This window comes from Meira miltonrushii, assembly GCF_003144205.1.
Source record: "Meira miltonrushii strain MCA 3882 unplaced genomic scaffold FA14scaffold_1, whole genome shotgun sequence".
Lineage (NCBI taxonomy): Eukaryota > Fungi > Basidiomycota > Exobasidiomycetes > Exobasidiales > Brachybasidiaceae > Meira > Meira miltonrushii.
Window position 1 is genome coordinate 1,892,173 of NW_020289943.1, and position 18,896 is coordinate 1,911,068.

Genomic DNA, 18,896 nt, shown 5'->3' on the forward strand with positions numbered 1-18,896 from the left:
AGTGGGCACAGACGTTTCTTTTCTAATTTCTTCGGATTCTAGCCGAACAGGGCGCTGGGCGTAAAAGCAGCCATACACTATTGACATGTGGACCGTTCTTGCCCGTTTATGAGAACAAAGTCTATCACCATCATCCTTCTACACACATTCTCGAAATATGGTTGCTTCAATGGCAATGCGTCCTTTTGGAGGTGCATTACGTGCCCGTGTAAATGCGGCAAGTACGATCATGCGAAATGGACCAAAAATTGTTCAACAAAAAAGATTTTTATCCATTCATGAATATTTATCGATGGATCTTTTGAATTCATATGGAATTGCAACACCAAAATCAATCCCAGCTAAATCTGCCGAAGAAGCATTTGAAGTTGCAAAAAAGTTTGGCGGAAAAGGAATGGTTATCAAAGCACAAGTTTTGGCAGGTGGACGTGGTAAAGGTCATTTTGATTCGGGATTACAAGGTGGTGTTCATTTGATCAAAACGCCAGAAGAAGCTCGTGATTATGCAAAAAAGATGATTGGTAATAAACTCATCACCAAGCAAACTGGTGCAGGAGGCAGAATTTGCAATGCTGTCATGTTGGCAGAAGCAAGACCACCAGCTCATGAATACTATGTCGCTCTTTTGAATGATCGTCAATCTCAATTACCCGTCCTCATTGCTTCTAACCAAGGTGGTATGTCAATCGAAGACGTTGCAAAGGAGAACCCAGATGCAATCATTACAACACCGATTGATTTGCAAAAGGGTTTGGACCAACAATCCGCTCTAGACATTGCCAAGAAATTGGGATTCAGTTCAGAGAAGCAAGAGAAACAAGCCGCTGACACTTTCATCAAATTATACAAACTCTTCAAGGAGAAAGACGCAACACAAGTAGAGATTAATCCTATGGCAGAGAGCAAAGATGGTGAAGTATTGTGCATGGACGCAAAATTAGGCTTCGATGATAACGCTGTTGAGATTCGTCAACCTGATATTGCTAAATTGCGTGATCCCACCCAAGAGGACCCTGATGAGGTTGAGGCTGGAACAAGAGGATTGAACTTTATCAAATTGGACGGTGATATCGGATGTTTGGTAAACGGAGCAGGTTTGGCAATGGCCACGATGGATGTGGTCAAACTAAATGGTGGTAACCCTGCCAATTTCCTCGATATCGGTGGAGGTGCAGATGCAGAAGCCATGAAATTAGCATTCAAGCTCCTATTGTCTGCTGACCCTAAAGCTTTGTTCGTAAACGTTTTCGGTGGTATCGTTTCCAGTGGAAAGGTTGCAGAAGCTTTGGTTGAGGCTGCTAAATCAATCTCAAAGGATGTTAACATTGATATCGTCGCACGTCTACGTGGAAATCAAGAATCTGACGCTAAGAAGGTGATTGAAAACTTTGATCAAACTTCAGGTGTTAAGATTCATCCCGTTTTCGATTTGGATGAAGCTGCTAAGTTGGTGGTCAGTTTGGCTGACAAAGCTCGTGCCAAGGCATAGACGAAAGAAAGAGGCAATTAAATACTAATCGTTAGAAGAGGTGTTTCGTTTACTCTCTTTATATACTTTTGCAATGTGACATATATAATAATATTTGCTCGAATGAAGAACAGGTGTGAATATGAACAAGAGTATTAGCTACCAAGGACATTCAATTCGTCTACGTAGGATCTCACGAGCGACTCGTAAGTTCATTCGATCATCAATATTGAGCATTTCAACCACCTGCTCCCAAGATGGACCGGCCATGGTAGGCTCAAAAGCAGCTCTGCAAGCTTGTTGCAAGGTAGGAACTTCTTTTTCCTTTTCTGCATCTTCAATATCATCATCGGTAAGCGATAGGAGCTTCACTGCATCAAGCAAGTATGACCAACTTGCTTGTGGTCTTGTACCCATCGGTGAACTTGTCGTGCTATTTGCACCTACCAATTTGACAGAAACATCATTCACAACTCCCATCCAACCATGATGAACATCTTGTTGAAATCGTTGAGCACCTCGAAGGTTGAATCGATGTGCACCTCCTGAGAATACAACTCGTTCTACCACAGCAGTTGAAAGACTATCAGAAATGGCACGATATACCGTGTTTGCTTGTAGTCGTGGTAGTGAAGGAAGCATATGACTCAAATGCATAGAAAGTGTTGAGAGGGACGACAGTAAAGATGGCGTAGGAATGTCAAAAATTGATTGCTCTCCTTCTTCCTCTTCTTGTGCGCTATTGGCTTCATCTTCATTCCAGTCTCGCTGCGAATAAGTACGCATTCCTTCTAGAACTTCACTGGTGATCATCTTCTCAATACCTCGTAATGCTCGTTTTGCTAACGTATCAAATCGATCGCGCGATTTCTCCCATACATCCACCATTCCGTCATTCGTACCTCTTGCAATTGGTTGTGTTGTCTTTTCGAGAGGATTGCTTGACTCTGCAGCCGGACCTCCAGCAGGTGCATTTGTTGCCAAAGGACGCATTCCACTAGCCAATCTACCTCCAGACCTCCATCCTCTTCGGACCAAGTCGCCCAAACTGGCTTGATCCAATTCACGTTCCTCTACATCTCCTTCCCATTTACGGAAATCGCCCATCAATTTTTCACCTTCTCGTGTATTAGCCAAAGAAGTTCCCATGATCAAAAAGAAACTTTGCGAAGAAAGTGAGGATAGATGAGCTGAAATGAATAGAGCAGAAAGGCATGCTTTCAGCAATCTTCCCAAGCCACGTAAACCTCGTACCATATCTGCTTCACCACCGCTGATGCCTTGACTTTCGTTAGGTCCGCCACTTCCACCAGAGATGGCACCTGGAATTGCGCGAGAGAAAGCTGAGCTTAGACTTTCAAATGCATCCAAACTTCGCTCTAAACGCTGTGCGTATCCTTGCAAGACGGATAATTGAATCAAAAGGAAAGGAAGCTGATGACTGATTGACGGTAGCGCTTTATAACGTACCGTCAGCCCTTCGATCAACGAGATGACTGCTCTTGCTGATCGAGTCGTCTTGATTCGTATTGACCCGCTACTTTCATCGTTATCATCCACATCGTTCACAGCTGTTGACGGTCCGTCTTGTGCCATTGCTGACCAACTTCCATCTGTTGCTTCTGCTTCCAATCCATCTTCGTCTCCCACAAGCCAAGCGCCCTTGCTTTCCATTTCTTCGTCCAGTCTATCACTTGCAAATGCTCTCTCGCTTTGCACCCATGCTTCAAACACAGTTTCGTTTGATAGCAATGCATCAGCCAAATAGATAGGTGAGCAATTTGGCAAGATTGGCATAAGCGTTGCACGAACGTCTTGATCAAACTGCACAGTCTGCATGATCGTATGACTTAGCAATTGAGAATTTTGCAAAAGTAGTTCGATACTTGACTCAACTTTGAGTGTCAAGGGCCGTAGTAGTCCATGTAATAGCTCTGCCGAGAGGTCATAGCGAAGTGACTTGCGTGATTTACTGACATTATTGCACAAGACAGCAATTGCACCACCAAATGGATCAAATAAGCGCATATTTGATTTCAAAATCGATAGCATGTGATTCAAATACCACTCAGGTTTGTCCAAACGGTTTGTCGTTCTAGATGAATCAAAGTGATAGTAAAATCGTAGCAAGAGCGGTTTCAGGAGACATTCGACGGTAAGAAGAGGCTGGTAAGCCTTTGAGCCTGGCGAGGGTTGTGAAGAAGAATCGACTGTAGCCGAATCCTCGGTTGAGCTCATACGAGCTGACGATGGCCTTAAAACGCCAATTTGCTCACTCTTTCTCTGCAGAATCATCAACTCTCGCCATGCAGCTCGCACCTCTGTCGATTGCAGCAAAATCTTCTCGGGAGATTGTTGGACTGGCTCATTCTCCAGCTTGAGTTCAGGCGGCGGAGGAGGCCAACCAGCATTCTTTAGTGCGCTGTCCAATCGATCTTGCCTTGCTTTTGCCAAAGCTGTAAATGCTTGCGATTTTTGTGCATTGACAAATTCGATAGCTTTGATCGACTTTGAGTCCCCATTGGCCAAACTCTCAACCCGTTTCGAAAGAGCGGCTAGTTCTGTGAAATGTACGAGTGACTTTTCGCCTTCTGCATTCTTTGTTTCTGCTTTGATGGCCTTGTCTTTCAGATCTTCTGCTTTTGCCAAGATCGCTAGCGAATCTTGCGTTGCTTCAAGCTGTTCAAGAATTGTTTGCTTCTCCCTCAAAGTTTGCAATAGCGAGGCAGAAGATGATGGTCCTTCTCCCCTTAATTCCGCACAAAGTTCTGCTAATTCATCCTCTAGCGTTTCAATTTGATCTGGGAGCTGATTTAATTCTTCTGCTTTACCATCTGTATGTGCCAAAAGAATAGAGAGGCTGTTGGAAAGCGCTCTCTTACTTTCCTCTGCCTTTGCTTGTGCTTCTTTCTCAGCTTGATGAGAATTGGTCAAGAATATGTCCAGCTCCTTTGATGTTAGTACTCTACTACTTGTGAGGAGAGGATCGCGTAGGATGTCTGTATAATTTGGTCCTGTATCTTGCAATGCCTTTTTATGATTCACAAGAATGTTTTCGAAGCTTGAACTTGCTAGACTTGTCATTCTTGTTAATGATGGGTGTGGAGAGAAATGTTGTTCGTGCATTGTCAATCTTCTTACCACGCTTTTAATTCGGATTACGGACTGGCCCACTTTAAGCAGGTGGCTTTCCTTTTAGCGCCTGTAACCCTGGAGGGTGTGCGTGGGCGTGCGTACGTGCGCACGATGCTCTACCGAAAGCGGGCCATTTTGTTTTTATTTAATTATCGGATAAAAATTGAGGCATAATCACAGTCAAGTGTCAAAATGTCAAGTGGTTTCTTTTTTATTGATTTGGTCATGAGGATTTCCGAAGAGTAAACGTTTATTACTCATGAATCTGTTCCTGACTTTTTACACCTTCCCCACCAGCCACAACCACTAATACGCCAAGCTGTGAAATCGGATACCACGCCACATAAGGCGATCCACATAGGATGACAGGACAACAACCGGAAGTGCCAATCGGCATGCAAAGGCTAAGTTGTTTGCCATGCAGAAAGAGAAAATCAAAATGCGATCGAACTGAACCATGCTCTTCGTGTGTATTGCGGAATACGGAACGATTTTGTTATACAGGAGAAGTGATGGAAGACGATGCAGTTAGTAAATCTAGTCAAACTAGAAAGGAAGAAAAAGGAAATCAGGCCAGAAGTGCAAATCAGGCACTACCGCCAAGTCAAAGGCCAAACAAGATACGGAAAAAGACAGATTCAACAGAAGCTGAAGCAAAAAGCTCGACTACCAATGGTGGCAACAAACGCTCAACTACATCCACTGCAGACAAAAAGGAAAGCGATTTTGACCGCTCAACAGTCTTATCTGCTATTCAATCTGTCAAAGCAACGTTGAGTGGACTGGAGGCGCAATTGGGGAGAACGGACATGGTGGATGTAGTTGCTGATCGAGTGAATGCGTTTGTTCGTTGGGATGAAATCAGTGCTTGGCTACCTCCTCGTGAAGAAGCGGAAAGCATTTTGGATTGCTACTTTGTCGAAGTAACTTGGTTCTTATCAGCAATCAATTCGAAAATGTATATGGAAATGTGGAAGAATTTCGCAGATGGAAAGCCAGTCCCGAGAACGTTTGCTGCTCTGACACTGTTTGTGATTGGCAATACTCTTTGTTTAGCACCAGCATCACATCCTGTCTCACGTTTGCCGTACAGCAAAGATCATAAGCTTTTCATGGAGCATGGATATAGGGTATTATTACCTAGTGACAGTCCTTTCACAATCATACCCCAAGGACCGGATCTAGTACAAGCCCAACTTTATCTCGCCTTCTACTTATCTCACAACGGATGGCCAGACTCGTGTGATATTGAGATGGGCAAGCTATTACGATATGCACGTGCAATCCATCTTTTTGATGAGGACAAATGGAATCTACCGGCTATGAATGATTGGGAGATCGAATTGCGAAGGAGAATGGCATTGGATATTGAAATGCTGGACAGGTTCCTATCAGTTCATTTCTTAAGAACTCCCACATTACCTGAACGATCCAATTTCCAGCATGGCGCTTACTATACGGATGAATGCTACGATACCAAAACTGGCAAATTGGTCGGCGGTACTATGGATGTCTTATCATCATTCCCTTTTCACTTAAGAAAGAGTTCAATTTCCCTTTGTGCTCACAAAACGTCATTGTTTCTACTAAACTTCCTACGCCTTTCGCCTGCAGAACGATACCAAGCTGCAAGGGATTTGGATAGGGAAATTCAACTTACGGCAGAGCAAGCGTTAAGTGGGGATTTAAAGTACGAAGACGCTTGTAATCTCAGTACGATGAACTCGCCAGGCTCGATTCGAAGAGCGTGTCAATCGCTGATCCTTTATACATCATTCAAAAGGCAAAGGTGTACGATCACTCGACAATTCTTGTTGGATTCTGACGCTCCTGTCGAATTGAGAGTGTCTGCTTTGGAACATGCAAAATGTATTATCGAAGCAGTTCCGAGCATCATAAGCCTCGCTACTAGCCCTTATCTGGCATATAGCCCTTCTTGGACTTCAGGTCATTTATTCTGTGCTGCTTCGACGTTTGCGATTGTCTATTTGGGAGAAGAAGAACAAAAGGAAACCAGTGCGGAGCTGGATTGGTTTGCAGGCAAGATCTTCGAGGTTCTAGATGCGCTCTCGGTGTTGAGTTTGAAGGATCGTGTCGCACAAAGATGTGAAGAGTTATTAATCGCTTTATGCACAAGCAGAGATACTCTGAGGGCTAAATTCACAGCTTCAAAGACGGGAAAGAGACAACAAGTTCGACTGCGAGAAAGGGAAAGTATGGCAAAGCAGAGAGAACAATTCGAATCGAGCGTAAATACTGAGCATTCACGGAAAGCACATAAGGAGACTTGGCCGGGATTTAGAAGTTTGATGCCAGAAGAGGGTACGGGTCATATTCCTCCTGGCGTTGCTCATGTAGCGGATGCACCAAATCGATCACCAGCGTATCTGAAAAAGTTGTCCAAAGCCGGAACGCCTTCTTCGACAAAGAGCAATACCAGCTATAGTGCGAATCGAAATAATGCACTCTCTAACGATCCTATGAACGCTTCGAGTGCCTCCTTTTTCTCTTCACCAGAACAAATTCCAGGACAAACAAATACATCTGGTAATCATTCGAGCGATAGCAGGAACAATAGCATAGCTGAAGAAACGCCAGAATCGGGAGAATGGTGGCCAGCATTGAATGATGGTCAATGGAATGCATTGATAAATTCATTGGGAGGTGATTGGGATTCCTTGGCTGCTAATAATAATAATGCAAACAATTTAAACGTAAACAACAATCAAAATTATGTATCATCTGAAGCCGTTCAACAAAATGGAATTCAACCTGGAAATTCGGATTATTTCACTTCTCTTCATGCAAGTATGTTGCCCACAATGCCAATCTGACAAAAAGGTGTTTTGTATATAATTTCTTGTATTTAAATGTACTATTACTATAGTTGCTTCCTTTTCATGGTTATGATATAATATGCTCTTGGCCTGGACAGAGAATGAGTCAGGGGATAGACTACAGACAGGCAATTCTGCGGGCGAGTCGCGTGGCCTTCGGCTGTAAGCAGTTTGACTGAAGTAGTGCCTAGTAGAACACAAGAGAAACTGTCCTTGCCTTCTTTACGCCTGAGACTAATTACAGCTGACGCAATGAACGCAGGGCGGCCGGACGGGCGTGGAGTGAGTGGAGCAAATGTATGCTGTTTGACGGGTTTAAACTACTTTCTTCTCAAAACCACAACAATCATCACAAATCTACCTACACAGACAAACGTCTTCTGATCAACAACTTGAGTAGGCGATCAACTTAAAGACAGATATTCTCTCCTCAAACGCAATTGTCAGATATCTTAAAACACAGACAGCAATAACAAAATGTCAGACTTCGATACCGTAATCATTGGAAAGAAGGCAAGACCACAAGGAGGTGGCGGTGGTGGAGAACGTGGTCCAACAGCTCTCGAACGTGCTCGTGCAGTTGGAGCAGTGACCGAAAACGATCGTAAAACGGCCGCAGGAGGAAATAAAGGTCACGCCGGACCTGATCATGCACATTTGGCAAAATTAGATCGTGATAATGAAGTTGCACCACCGGCAAAAGTTGCTCCAACGGTTGGAAAGGCAATCGGACAAGCACGTCAAGAAAAAGGATGGACACAAAAAGATTTAGGTCAAAGAATCAATGAAAAACCTCAAGTCATTCAGGAATACGAATCGGGAAAAGCTCAACCTAATCCGCAAATTATGGCAAAGATGGAACGTGCTTTGGGTGTGAAATTGCGTGGTGCTAATGTCGGAGCCCCTCTTGGTGGACCAAAGAAGAAGTAAATGGAGCATTTGGAGGAATTGCAGTCACATAGGTGTTTCAGAATTGTATCAAACTTAGTATTCTAATCGATCTTTAGACGCTTTTTAGAGGCCTACATTATTGAGTGAAAGTGCGAATGGAATTTTTGTAGATGTAGGGTACAAAGATGGGGAACAAGCCCTTCAAGCAAGCTCCTCGTTGAATGTTCTTCCGATCAACATTCGGCGGATTTCCTGTGTTCCGGCTCCTACAGCGTATAAACGGCTATCCATTAGAATTCTACCCATTGGGTATTCCTTGATGTAACCATTACCACCTAACGTTTGCATTCCTTCTAGAGCCACTTCAATGGCACGATCGGTTGAGTAAAGGATTGCGCCTGCACAATCACGCCTAGAGATATGACCGGCATCACATGCTCTTGCAACTGCATAAACGTATGATCGAGCAGCGCTCAATTTGGTATACATATCTGCAATCTTTCCTTGCATGAGTTGAAATTCTGCGATTCGTTTTCCGAATTGGGTACGTTGATGTGCGTAATCTGTTGCAAAATCGAAAGCTGATTGCATCAAACCTAACGGGCCTCCAGATAAAACCAATCTTTCCAAATCTAAACCTGACATCAAGACTGCTGCACCTCCATCTACTTTGCCCAAAACGTTCTCTTCTGGAATTTCAACGTTTTCAAAGACTAGTTCACAGGTATCCGAACCACGCATTCCGACCTTGTCGAGTTTGGGTGAAGTAGAGAATCCCTTCCAATCCCTCTCAACGATGAAAGCTGTGATGCCTTTTGAGCCCTTTTCCGGAGATGTTTTCGCATAGATGACAAAAGTGGAAGAGACAGGTCCGTTTGTGATCCAGAATTTGCTTCCGTTTAAGATGTACCTGTCACCCTTTTTGATTGCAGTCGACCGCATACTGACCACATCACTTCCACTTCCGGGTTCACTCATAGCCAACGAACCTACTTTTGTTCCTGCAATCAGATCTGGAAGATATTTTGCCTTTTGAGCAGGTGTTCCATGTCTTCTGATTTGATTGACGCATAAGTTGGAATGTGCACCATAAGAAAGGGCAACCGAACCAGAAGCTCTTGAAAGTTCTTCCATTACAAGAGTATGTTCAAAATATCCTTTACCTAATCCACCATCTTCTTCTGGAACGGTGATACCCAGTAATCCCATTTCACCTAATTTTGGCCATAAATCCATTGGACTTTTGTTTGTCGCATCAATTTCGCTTGCTCTTGGTGCTAATTCTTTTTCTGCCCAACTTGATACTGCTTCACGTAATTCATTTTGTTCATCATTCAATCCGGCAACGTGTGAATTATAAAAAGATACAGACCGTCTTGCGATAGGTTGACGAATACTGTTGACAGCTTGTCGCAAGCATAATCGGGATCCTGCCAATCGTAGACTTGCCATGATGTGATTCGAGAGGGATGATGAAGCTTGGAAGAAAGAAAAGGTAGAACTTCTTGGCAGGTTTTAATGTTGAATTGAATATGCGGGGAAAGTTGACACTGAATGCACCGAGTACCGGGCACGCGTACACTTTAACGGAGCACAATCCGCGGAGCCGTGACTGAGGGCTACAAGCAGGCACACAGGCAAGCAGGCACACGTGTGTTCTAGAAGAAGCCTTCTCTCTCTAAGCGAAAGTGACACTCATGCCAACCGTGTGAACAAGCGGAACACCGCACACGTACCGAAAGAATGAACGATAAGATTATCTATCCTGTAGGTTGGATTCGCATATAAGCTTTCATTTTAACACCATCACATCATACACATTCACCATCAAACGATATGGCTGATACACCTAAACATTATCCTGCCAAGAGCGTATCCGTTATCGGCTGTCCATTCTCTGGCGGTCAACGTCGTATGGGAGTGGACACAGGTCCAAATTCATTAGTAGAAGCAGGATTAATTGACCAATTAAAAGGATTAGGATGGCAAGTTGGCTTCTCGGGTCATCAAGCATTCGAAGATGTTAACAAAGAAATCGCAAAAGATGAAGATATTGGAGTAATGAAAAATCCAAGAGTCGTTTCAGAAGTTAGCAGACGTGTTGCAAGCGTTGTTGAACAACATGCTCGTAATGGTTCAATGCCTTTAACACTCGGAGGTGATCATAGTTTGGGTTTGGGAACCGTTACCGGCTCTTTACGCGTTCATCCTGATGCTGCTTTGATTTGGGTAGATGCTCATGCCGATATTAATACTCCCGAAACTACGCCTTCGGGTAATTTGCACGGCTGTCCAGTAAGCTTCTTGCTTGGTTTACCTGGAACGGATGTTGAACCGTTCAACAAATGGACACCTCCCTCAAAAGCACTTTTGAAACCAAATAGTGTTGTCTACATTGGTTTGCGTGACGTTGATTCGGGCGAGCGCAAAATCTTGAAGGAGAACAACATCAAAGCATTCTCTATGCACGAAGTAGACAAATACGGCATCGGAAAAGTTGTCGATATGGCATTGGATTACGTTAATGGAGGCGAAGGTAAACGTGAAAGACCAATCCATCTCAGCTTCGATGTTGATGCTTTGGACCCTTCCGTTGCTCCAAGTACAGGTACACCCGTTCGTGGTGGTTTGACATTCCGTGAAGGTCATTACATTTGCGAAGCATTGTACGAAACAGGTACTTTGATCGCAATGGATTTGATGGAAGTCAATCCTTCTTTAATGCAAGAACGTGATGCTGAACAAACGATCGCAATCGGATGCTCTTTAATTCGTTCAGCATTCGGCGAAACATTGCTTTAAGCATTTCTCAGAAAAACAACACACAAACTCAAAACAAATCAAAAGCAGACAGATACTATGTGAACATAAATCAAAAAGTACACAAAAATACTGCTGCTCTGATCAATGCTTCTCCTTTAATCATTTATAAAGTTCAAGTAGACTGCCGGGGCTAATTCTCTATTTTCACTGTATCATTGTACTGCTAGCACATCAATCAATCAATCAAATTTAATTCAATTCTTTTCGATTATTATTCGTGTGTTTAGTGTACAATGTGTGACAGTCTTTGTTTTTACAGGTACAATTACAGTCATTCTTTCCCACCCCCTCTTCTCTACTCAACCATCTCGAAATCATCATCACCGTCTTCTTCCTCTACATCATCGCCTGCAAGACGGGTTGTAGCTTTACGTGCTGCTGCGCGGGTACCAGACGTACGACGGCCTGAACTGGTCGATGCCAAGGCTGCTGCTCGGGAAGATGCTGGTTTCGAAGCTTTAGCTGTACTCTTTTTAGGTGGGCCAGCCAAAGCTGCTGCTCGAGAACTTGCTTTGGGGGCAGGAGTTGGCGGTTCATCGTCCTCATCAATCTCTCCTTCATCATCATCGCTCTGTTGACCACGGAACATCAATTTTGTTTGAGTTCCTCCTCTACGTTGAGTCTGCGGTGATCGGGCAGCAGTCGCTTTACGGCCACCTCCACGACCGCCGCGAGTAGTAGTTGTGGATCGACCAGTAGACTTTTTAGCAACTGCAGGATCAGGGATGTCAAAGTCACCCAATGAGCTATTGTCAGATTCGTCTAAGCTGTCATTCAAGTTTCCAAATCGATCATCATCCTTTTCTGCTGCTCGACCTTTTGTTGTTCGTGATGTTGGTTTAGAGCGACTTGTGCCGCCCCTTCTCGGTCCGCCATCATCATCGCTTTGATCATTCGCCGCACGTTCGTCATCAGCAGCGCGATTCTTTTCGCCTCGAATACGATCCAATTCTGCATCCAAAGCTTGTTCATCCGGATTGCCTGTGACTAAATTGGAATTCGTGGAACGTAATTCCTTCTCGACAAACCGACCAATGGCATCTTTATCGTCCTTTTCAACAAATTTCATCACCGCACGTTCAAGGCCGGTCGGATTGAGGATGTGTAAAGATTGTGTTGCCAAATACGTGCGAACGAGATCGCTCATACTGACCTTCTCCAACTTCTCTGAAGGAAGCATATCGTCAGTGGGCTCGAGATAATCCTCTGTATTGCCAGCATTCTTTCTAGAAGCATTTTCCGTCTTCTTTTTGCTGAATTGCAGTAAATCTCTCGGATTAGCAACAATCTCTGTAGATTCTTGACCAAACCGAACCAGATTGCCCATCTCATGACGAGTGTAAAGAACACGTAAACGGACGAGTGGTAACATGCGTTCTGGTTGCTCATCGATCGGAATGTTTGCGTGCTTGCTGTCCCATTCTTGATTTGCCTGTTCGATGAGATCTTTCACTTTGCGTTTCAAGAGCTTCGTCACACCTTGCTTATCATCAATCCGTAAATTCGCTTGATCTACAATTTCGTCCAAATCCACCTCGTCCATCACGAACGGTCGTACTGTCTTGAGTGTAAGCGGCTCCATGGTAAAGTCGCGGCCCTTCACGTGGATGATCGCAACCTGTTTCTCAGCTGCTTCACCTGGACAAAGACTGGTAGCAACGCTGCTGCCAGGTTGACTGATCAAATAGCGCTTTCCACCAACAGACTGTGGCTTGATGAGCTGTTCGTGTTCGTGGCCCCAAACGACCAAGTGAACGCTATCATCAAACATGCCCTCTGGTACAGTAGCTTTTGGGTTGTGAGCTGCTCGATTTTGATGAATAGCAAGAATGTTGAACCAATCATCAGGATCCTCTCTTGGTCGATACATTCTCACTCTATTTGAGCGCAATTCAAAATTCATCCTTTCATCTTTGATGTTTCCCATTCCATAAAGTGCAATCTTTGTATCTCCTTTTTGCAGCAAAACCGGACGAATTCGAATGCCAACATCAGACAGACCACCTTTAGCAGGCGCTTGTGTTGAACCTTTCTTCGCAACATCATCGGCAGATGGAAGCTCTACTTTTCCGAAGTAATTCATCAGACCAGAAATGGACAACAAATCAACAGCTGAAAGAGCGCCTTCTGGCCCTACACCTTGTGGGTCATCATGATTGCCGTGTATAGAGAACACTGGGATAGCAACGTTGAGGTTTGGGTCTTCGTAATTGACCGCCGGGAATCTGAGGGAGGTTTCAAGCACCGAAGGTAAGCTTCACAGCCTTTTTCTATACATGAATGCACACTCACTGGTATCCTTCAGGTTTACCGTCGTTGGGATCACTCAGCAGTTCAATCGATACCGGCTTGTCGCCAAGCGTGAACTCTCGCAAAGCGCCCATCACTTGATGCATAGTAGTACGTGAAGGTCGATTCTCGTGAAACAAATCACCTCCAAGCAAAATAAAGTCCACCTGAGTGACAAAAGGTTCGGCTTAGTATGTGTAATACACAATGTATGCGTGCATCTACTCACGTCATGATCTTTCGCCATTTGAAGAATTTCGCGAAAAGTATTGATAGAGTCAGATCCACGAACAGGATCACGTTCCATGTAACCTACATGATTGTCCGTTGCCAGCATGATCTTTACGTGGTTTGGGTCATCATCTTGTTCTTGGTTGTGTGTTGCGCCATTGGAAGAATTGCCATTTTGTCCATTCTCTTGCTGGATTATTTGGTCAGTCTCTTCTTCCCGCTCTTGTACTTGTGATCCGGGGACACTCTCTGTATCTCCTCTAGAAGCACGAGAGCCTCTTCTTGCTCTTTTTGGTGCCATCTCTGCAATGGAATGTCCTCTCTGCTCCTCGATGATGGTGGACTGAAAGTGTTTATGCAGAAGAAAGTGTTGGTCTGCTAAGCACGGCTTTAACGTTTCGCACACTCTCTAGACTCAGCTCCGCTTCTAATTCTATCACACACGCGTTTGTTCAACTTTCTTCCTCTTTACGCGTACAATATCCGACTTTCTTGTCGTTACGCTAAGATAAATGCTATTTCCGAATCTTGATTTTTATGAAAGACGTTTTCATCCTCAGTCTTCATCATCACCTCGACTAAAAGTAGGGAAGAGTGATGAGCGCTCGGGAGCTGGCTGAACGATTCAGATCTCCCTCTTCATATGCAAATCACGAAGATATTTCTATATTCACTCAGTGGAAGCAAAATGAGACATGGCTTGAAACGCAAAGTAAGCAATTAGCCGGCTCAAAAGAAGCTCGGCTGGCATTCATTGGCGATGAAGACTTACCGAATGAATCTATTATCACGATAGGAAATGTTTGGACAAGAACTGCATCACATGCAAGCTCTGCACTGGCTTCAATAGATGATGGCGGAAACCGAATAGAAGAAATAGTGCCGGGAAACGATAACCAACCCCAAACGAGCGGACTACGAACGGCAACTCTTTTGGCACGTTTGATTCGCAATGTTGTCGCTGATAATCCGAAAGGTCAAACCATGTTCTTTTCTCTGGTTGATTCAGCCTTGAAGGCGCTGTGGTCCACGACTTCTTTTGCTTTGGAGGATATTGACGAAGCAAAATTGTTGACCCGTGCTTTGGTACAAATGCTATCCAACATCATCACAGATAATCAAGACCTACAGGAAAAGATGTGGCAGAACCATCTTTCTTTGGGCGCTGAAAGCGAAAAGACGGACACAAAAGCTCGTGCTCCATCTGATTTAGTCTGTCGATTGCTAGACTCAAAAGATCAGGGAACCAAGATGGCCGCACAAATCCTATTAATCAATATGATCCTCGATAGCAAAAAGAGATGCCTAGACATTGCTAGAAATCATGCTGGAGCAAACATTATGCGAAGCCTTTTGCACGATATAGACACAAGTCTTGAAATGGACGAAAAGGAGGAAGAGGAAGAAGAAGGTGAGCAAGTGAAATCAGATGGAGATTCTGGATATGGAGTGAGTTTACAGCCATCCGTACAAGCAAGTCAAGAGCGACAGAGGAGGTATGAAGGTCTCGGGATATCGTACACTCTTTTTACTGGGCTTTTCCGAGCAGGTCTCTTCGATCAAGCATATGCCAATCTTCAACCTGAACAATTTGAAGGGTCGAGAATTGATGGATCGATCGTTTCATCTGCACAAATTACACTGCTGAAATTGCAAGATGCATATTTGCATTCTGGCGTACAAGACTATGATTCCGAAATGGCAAGCGACCTGCAAAGTATCGCCAGCAGTTTCATTTCGCTGGCCAATTGGGCTGATCAGACAATGCAGACCACACTAAAGAAAGGCAAAGATGCTGCTGTGGATGGCAGATTAGTAGAAGTGCACGTCGCTTTGATCCTACAACTTCAATGTTTGATCAATCTAGCAATGGCCACAGAAACGACCAAGAAGCCCACTTTCTTGCGAGTGTGTGAAGGATGTGTTGAACAAATTCGTCAAGATGATTTCGTGATCAAATTGTTGCACCTGATGAGGACGACAGCGGTCTTTTCACCTCCGGTATCGCCATTCGTACCGACGAAGGCGTCTCAATCTGCACCGGCTCCTGATGGACATGTCTTATCATCAACAGGCAAAGCGCATAGTCAAAGCGACCAAGACGCAAACACAAGCAAACGTCCCAGACTGGACAAGCTCAAACGTGATCTCGTTGCGTTGTTGGGTGTGATCGCATTCAAACGTGGACCAAAAGATGAAGATAGTGTAAAACGAGTGCAAGATCTCGTTCGAGAAGAAGGTGGTTTGTTGGACGTTCTCAACCTAACACAATTAGACGAACACAATCCATACATACGTGAAAGGGCAATCTTTGCTCTTCGTAATTTATTACAGGCAAATCAAGCATCTCAAGATCTCATTGCTCAACTTAAACCGATCGATCCTGCTCAACAGCAAGAATCACAACCTCAATAGATATCGTCTAGATGATGTAGCATTACTAGCATAGCACATTGTACATATAAATAGCAAATCTTCATTTGGTACTTCTACCAATCATTTCATCCGCACTGCCATTAGCAGCGCCCGTTGCTGCTGCCTCTTCTAAATCTGCAGGTATATGTCGTACATCCGCCCAACGTTCAACAACGAATGCTTTCTTTCCTTGCCGATCTGCCAAAGATGACATATCCAATTTGCCATTCGGTAGGAGTGGTAAGCTATCAATATCGTTCACGATCACTTCTGTCACGCTACAATTCCATATCCGCGTCCTTTGAACTCCGGCCGACATTGCCGCTATTCCTGTATCCAAAAGAACATTTCCCACCATTGCACTAATTGCAGCTCCGTGTGCAACAACCGCAATCGTTCTTGAACAGCCTGCCCGATTTAGATGTGGCGGAGGACCAGATGTTTGTACTTTCCCTAATTCTTCGGCCGGATATGTGGTAGCATCGGTATCTGGTTCATCGACCCATTCTGAATTTGTTTTAGCTTGCTCAAATGGAGCCGATTGAACGACTGCATCAGAGAGGAAAGACGCTAGCCTAGCACAAAAGACAGTTGTTTGTTCGATGCCATCGATTGAATCCCTCTTTGGTTTTGATCGATCGTATTTGTTGCCTTCGAGTGAACCGAAACCGCGCTCCTTCAGCCGTTTATCGTACCAGAATTGCATTCGATCGTATTTTCGGTTTGGATTCTGTTCCACGATGGCTTTTGCTGTGTCGCTAGCTCTTTTTAGAGGACTAGAGTATACCTCATCGATATGTTCGTTTGCCAAATATTGCGCGACATAATGCGCCTGTTTTCTACCTATATCGTTCAAATCTGTATCCAATTGACCTTGAATGATTCCTTGTACGTTATGATCCGTTTCTCCATGTCTGATGATCAAAATACGTAAACGTGATCGATAACCAGCACTTGTTGAACTTATATTGCTATACCGTCTTCCCTCCGATGAAGAAGTGAAACTATCATCTTTGTTCAACGGTACTCCACCTACGAAAGATTTCTTGCCGTTTGCACCTGCACCACCACCATTTCGTGATTGTGTTGAATCTAACAAAGAAGGCGATAATGTTACCGGTGCTGACATTAGCTTTTTTGAATGATTGTCCCAGCAACAAAAAGTTGTTGGAAGTGATTGGATGAATGTAGTAAAGATTAGAAGAAGAAAGGGTAATGAATGCTAACCCGTAAGGCACTTTAGCAGAATCTCTTCGGCTTTGCTGACTAGAGGTGTAAAATCTCTTTCACCATTTTTTTGTTAGTAGCTTAAATAAAAATTCACACTGCCCTTTCGCCTTATTCTTTGGCGCTGTCTGTGGCGCAGGCGTATACGCTTACATTCATTCAGCCTAAATGAGGCATCTTGTGTGATTGAGTTAAAAAATCCCAAAGCTGCACAATGACGAAAATTAAGTTATGTTTTATCACATTTTAAGCCCGTCTTTATAAATCTTTTCTTGCTTATCTAATATTCGAGAGACATAAACTTTCCGGGTTTCCATCTGTTTCTAAAAATTGAATTCACAAATAAAACACAGTCTTGAACATTTCGATCACTACAAAGATCATAGGAGAAGCTATATCCACTGATAGAAATCGTCTTCCATCTTCTGGTGATAACATAGTCTGCAACTTAAGTCGGTGTGTCTCTCTATTGGTGATCATATTAACCAGTGGAAAAGTAAGCGCTTGGTTTTAGATTCTTAATCCCCTCCGATGATCATCATGGTAGAGAGGAAAGAACTTGTGACAATCTTTGAGGAGGAGTGAAATATTAGTCACGTTTTCCGGCCCAGATTAAAGCGGAAGGTGTAATCTCATAAAGTCCGAAGCTAAAATCCGATTAATAAAAGATCAACACTTACAGAACGCGTCAATTAGGGCGGCGACGGGGGCAGCGCGTAGATTATACGGAGTTCCTCACTCAAGCTTAAATCAAGCCATGTAATGCATGTACGTCGCCCCTGAGTTGAAGGTGCATAAAACACTCCACAACCAACACAACTGGAATTCTGCCTGAACAAAAAAGTATTCTTCTTAGCTTCGGATACTTTTGTACTTTTTATGTTGTTGTTCAGAACCATCATACGTTTTAAAAAACAGCCCCTATTATCAATGTTGTGTGACATAATCGAATAGAATCTTACCCAACAGATCAACATGAAAATAAAGGCAAGTTTGTTGATATTCACTTGCCGATTTTAACATGATGTCATTCTCGATGGTCATATCAAAAACATAACATGATCGAGATCATTGTTGATATATAACACAGCCTTTTGCTTTCTTGTTCGTCAATACTTATGACTTGAAGAATAAAGGATCTCCTGTCTGTTTTATAGGGTTATTGCATACAATAGATTAAAGTTGTTTGTGTGACTTGAACACATCCAATTGCCAATCAAATTGAGTTTCAGTGTAAGTAGCCTAATCGAGCAAACACATTCGTGCGAATACAATAGGCTAATTAAGTGCGGTTCTCTCTTTAGGACAGACAAACAAAGCCACTCACTCCACTCCCATCGGATAGGTCAATAAGATTTATCCCATTTGGTGCCCCTGCTGAATTTGCATGTTTCTTCGTGTGTGTGTGTGTGCTAGAAAACACAGCGTACGCGCACATCGGACTTGCACAGCACGCATAGAGTGTGTTTGTGTTTGTGTTTTTTTAACAGCTTTTTTGTTCCCCTACTTCAAGCTTGACTCCCATCATCATCACCCATCTACTTTTTACCCCTCTCTTACCCTTACCCCGACCTCACTCC

The 18,896-nt window shown here is 43.7% G+C and overlaps 9 protein-coding genes across 9 annotated transcripts; 5 read left to right on the forward strand and 4 right to left on the reverse strand.

Moving 5' to 3' along the window:
• Window positions 1-175: 175 nt before the first annotated feature.
• Window positions 176-1,489, forward strand: FA14DRAFT_117234 (succinate-CoA ligase; the record flags this gene model as incomplete). The annotated part of the gene is made up of 1 exon (XM_025496221.1): window positions 176-1,489. One exon carries the CDS (start codon window positions 176-178, stop codon window positions 1,487-1,489), a length of 1,314 nt encoding a protein of 437 aa, XP_025357571.1.
• Window positions 1,490-1,627: 138 nt separating this feature from the next.
• FA14DRAFT_176569 (uncharacterized protein) lies at window positions 1,628-4,552 on the reverse strand (the record flags this gene model as incomplete). The annotated part of the gene is made up of 1 exon (XM_025500682.1): window positions 1,628-4,552. The coding sequence occupies one exon, from the start codon at window positions 4,550-4,552 to the stop codon at window positions 1,628-1,630; it is 2,925 nt and encodes a 974-aa protein (XP_025357572.1).
• Window positions 4,553-4,965: 413 nt separating this feature from the next.
• On the forward strand, window positions 4,966-7,437 carry FA14DRAFT_152675 (uncharacterized protein; the record flags this gene model as incomplete). Its single annotated transcript, XM_025497547.1, has 1 exon — window positions 4,966-7,437. One exon carries the CDS (start codon window positions 4,966-4,968, stop codon window positions 7,435-7,437), a length of 2,472 nt encoding a protein of 823 aa, XP_025357573.1.
• An 85-nt stretch (window positions 7,438-7,522) lies between these two features.
• FA14DRAFT_159398 (uncharacterized protein) lies at window positions 7,523-8,632 on the forward strand. Its single transcript, XM_025498194.1, has one exon. The coding sequence runs from the start codon at window positions 7,918-7,920 to the stop codon at window positions 8,368-8,370; it is 453 nt and encodes a 150-aa protein (XP_025357574.1). The 5' UTR covers window positions 7,523-7,917; the 3' UTR covers window positions 8,371-8,632.
• Window positions 8,533-9,783, reverse strand: FA14DRAFT_118475 (acyl-CoA dehydrogenase NM domain-like protein; the record flags this gene model as incomplete). The annotated part of the gene is made up of 1 exon (XM_025496294.1): window positions 8,533-9,783. One exon carries the CDS (start codon window positions 9,781-9,783, stop codon window positions 8,533-8,535), a length of 1,251 nt encoding a protein of 416 aa, XP_025357575.1.
• Window positions 9,784-10,036: 253 nt separating this feature from the next.
• FA14DRAFT_141390 (putative arginase) lies at window positions 10,037-11,300 on the forward strand. Its single transcript, XM_025497132.1, has one exon. It carries the CDS (start codon window positions 10,168-10,170, stop codon window positions 11,131-11,133), a length of 966 nt encoding a protein of 321 aa, XP_025357576.1. The 5' UTR covers window positions 10,037-10,167; the 3' UTR covers window positions 11,134-11,300.
• A 54-nt stretch (window positions 11,301-11,354) lies between these two features.
• On the reverse strand, window positions 11,355-14,015 carry FA14DRAFT_129722 (DNA repair exonuclease). The gene is made up of 5 exons (XM_025496895.1): window positions 13,673-14,015; window positions 13,447-13,610; window positions 12,004-13,379; window positions 11,770-11,916; window positions 11,355-11,706 (listed from the first exon to the last, which is right to left on the reverse strand). The coding sequence occupies exons 1-5, from the start codon at window positions 13,973-13,975 to the stop codon at window positions 11,450-11,452; spliced, it is 2,247 nt and encodes a 748-aa protein (XP_025357577.1). The 5' UTR covers window positions 13,976-14,015; the 3' UTR covers window positions 11,355-11,449.
• A 213-nt stretch (window positions 14,016-14,228) lies between these two features.
• FA14DRAFT_12525 (uncharacterized protein) lies at window positions 14,229-16,119 on the forward strand. Its single transcript, XM_025496692.1, has one exon. The coding sequence runs from the start codon at window positions 14,272-14,274 to the stop codon at window positions 16,087-16,089; it is 1,818 nt and encodes a 605-aa protein (XP_025357578.1). The 5' UTR covers window positions 14,229-14,271; the 3' UTR covers window positions 16,090-16,119.
• Window positions 16,120-16,345: 226 nt separating this feature from the next.
• On the reverse strand, window positions 16,346-17,023 carry FA14DRAFT_113452 (phosphoglycerate mutase-like protein; the record flags this gene model as incomplete). Its single annotated transcript, XM_025496013.1, has 2 exons — window positions 16,346-16,578; window positions 16,672-17,023. Coding segments are annotated over 2 exons (585 nt in total), but the record flags the coding sequence as incomplete, so codon positions are not given.
• Between the last annotated feature and the right edge of the window lie 1,873 nt (window positions 17,024-18,896).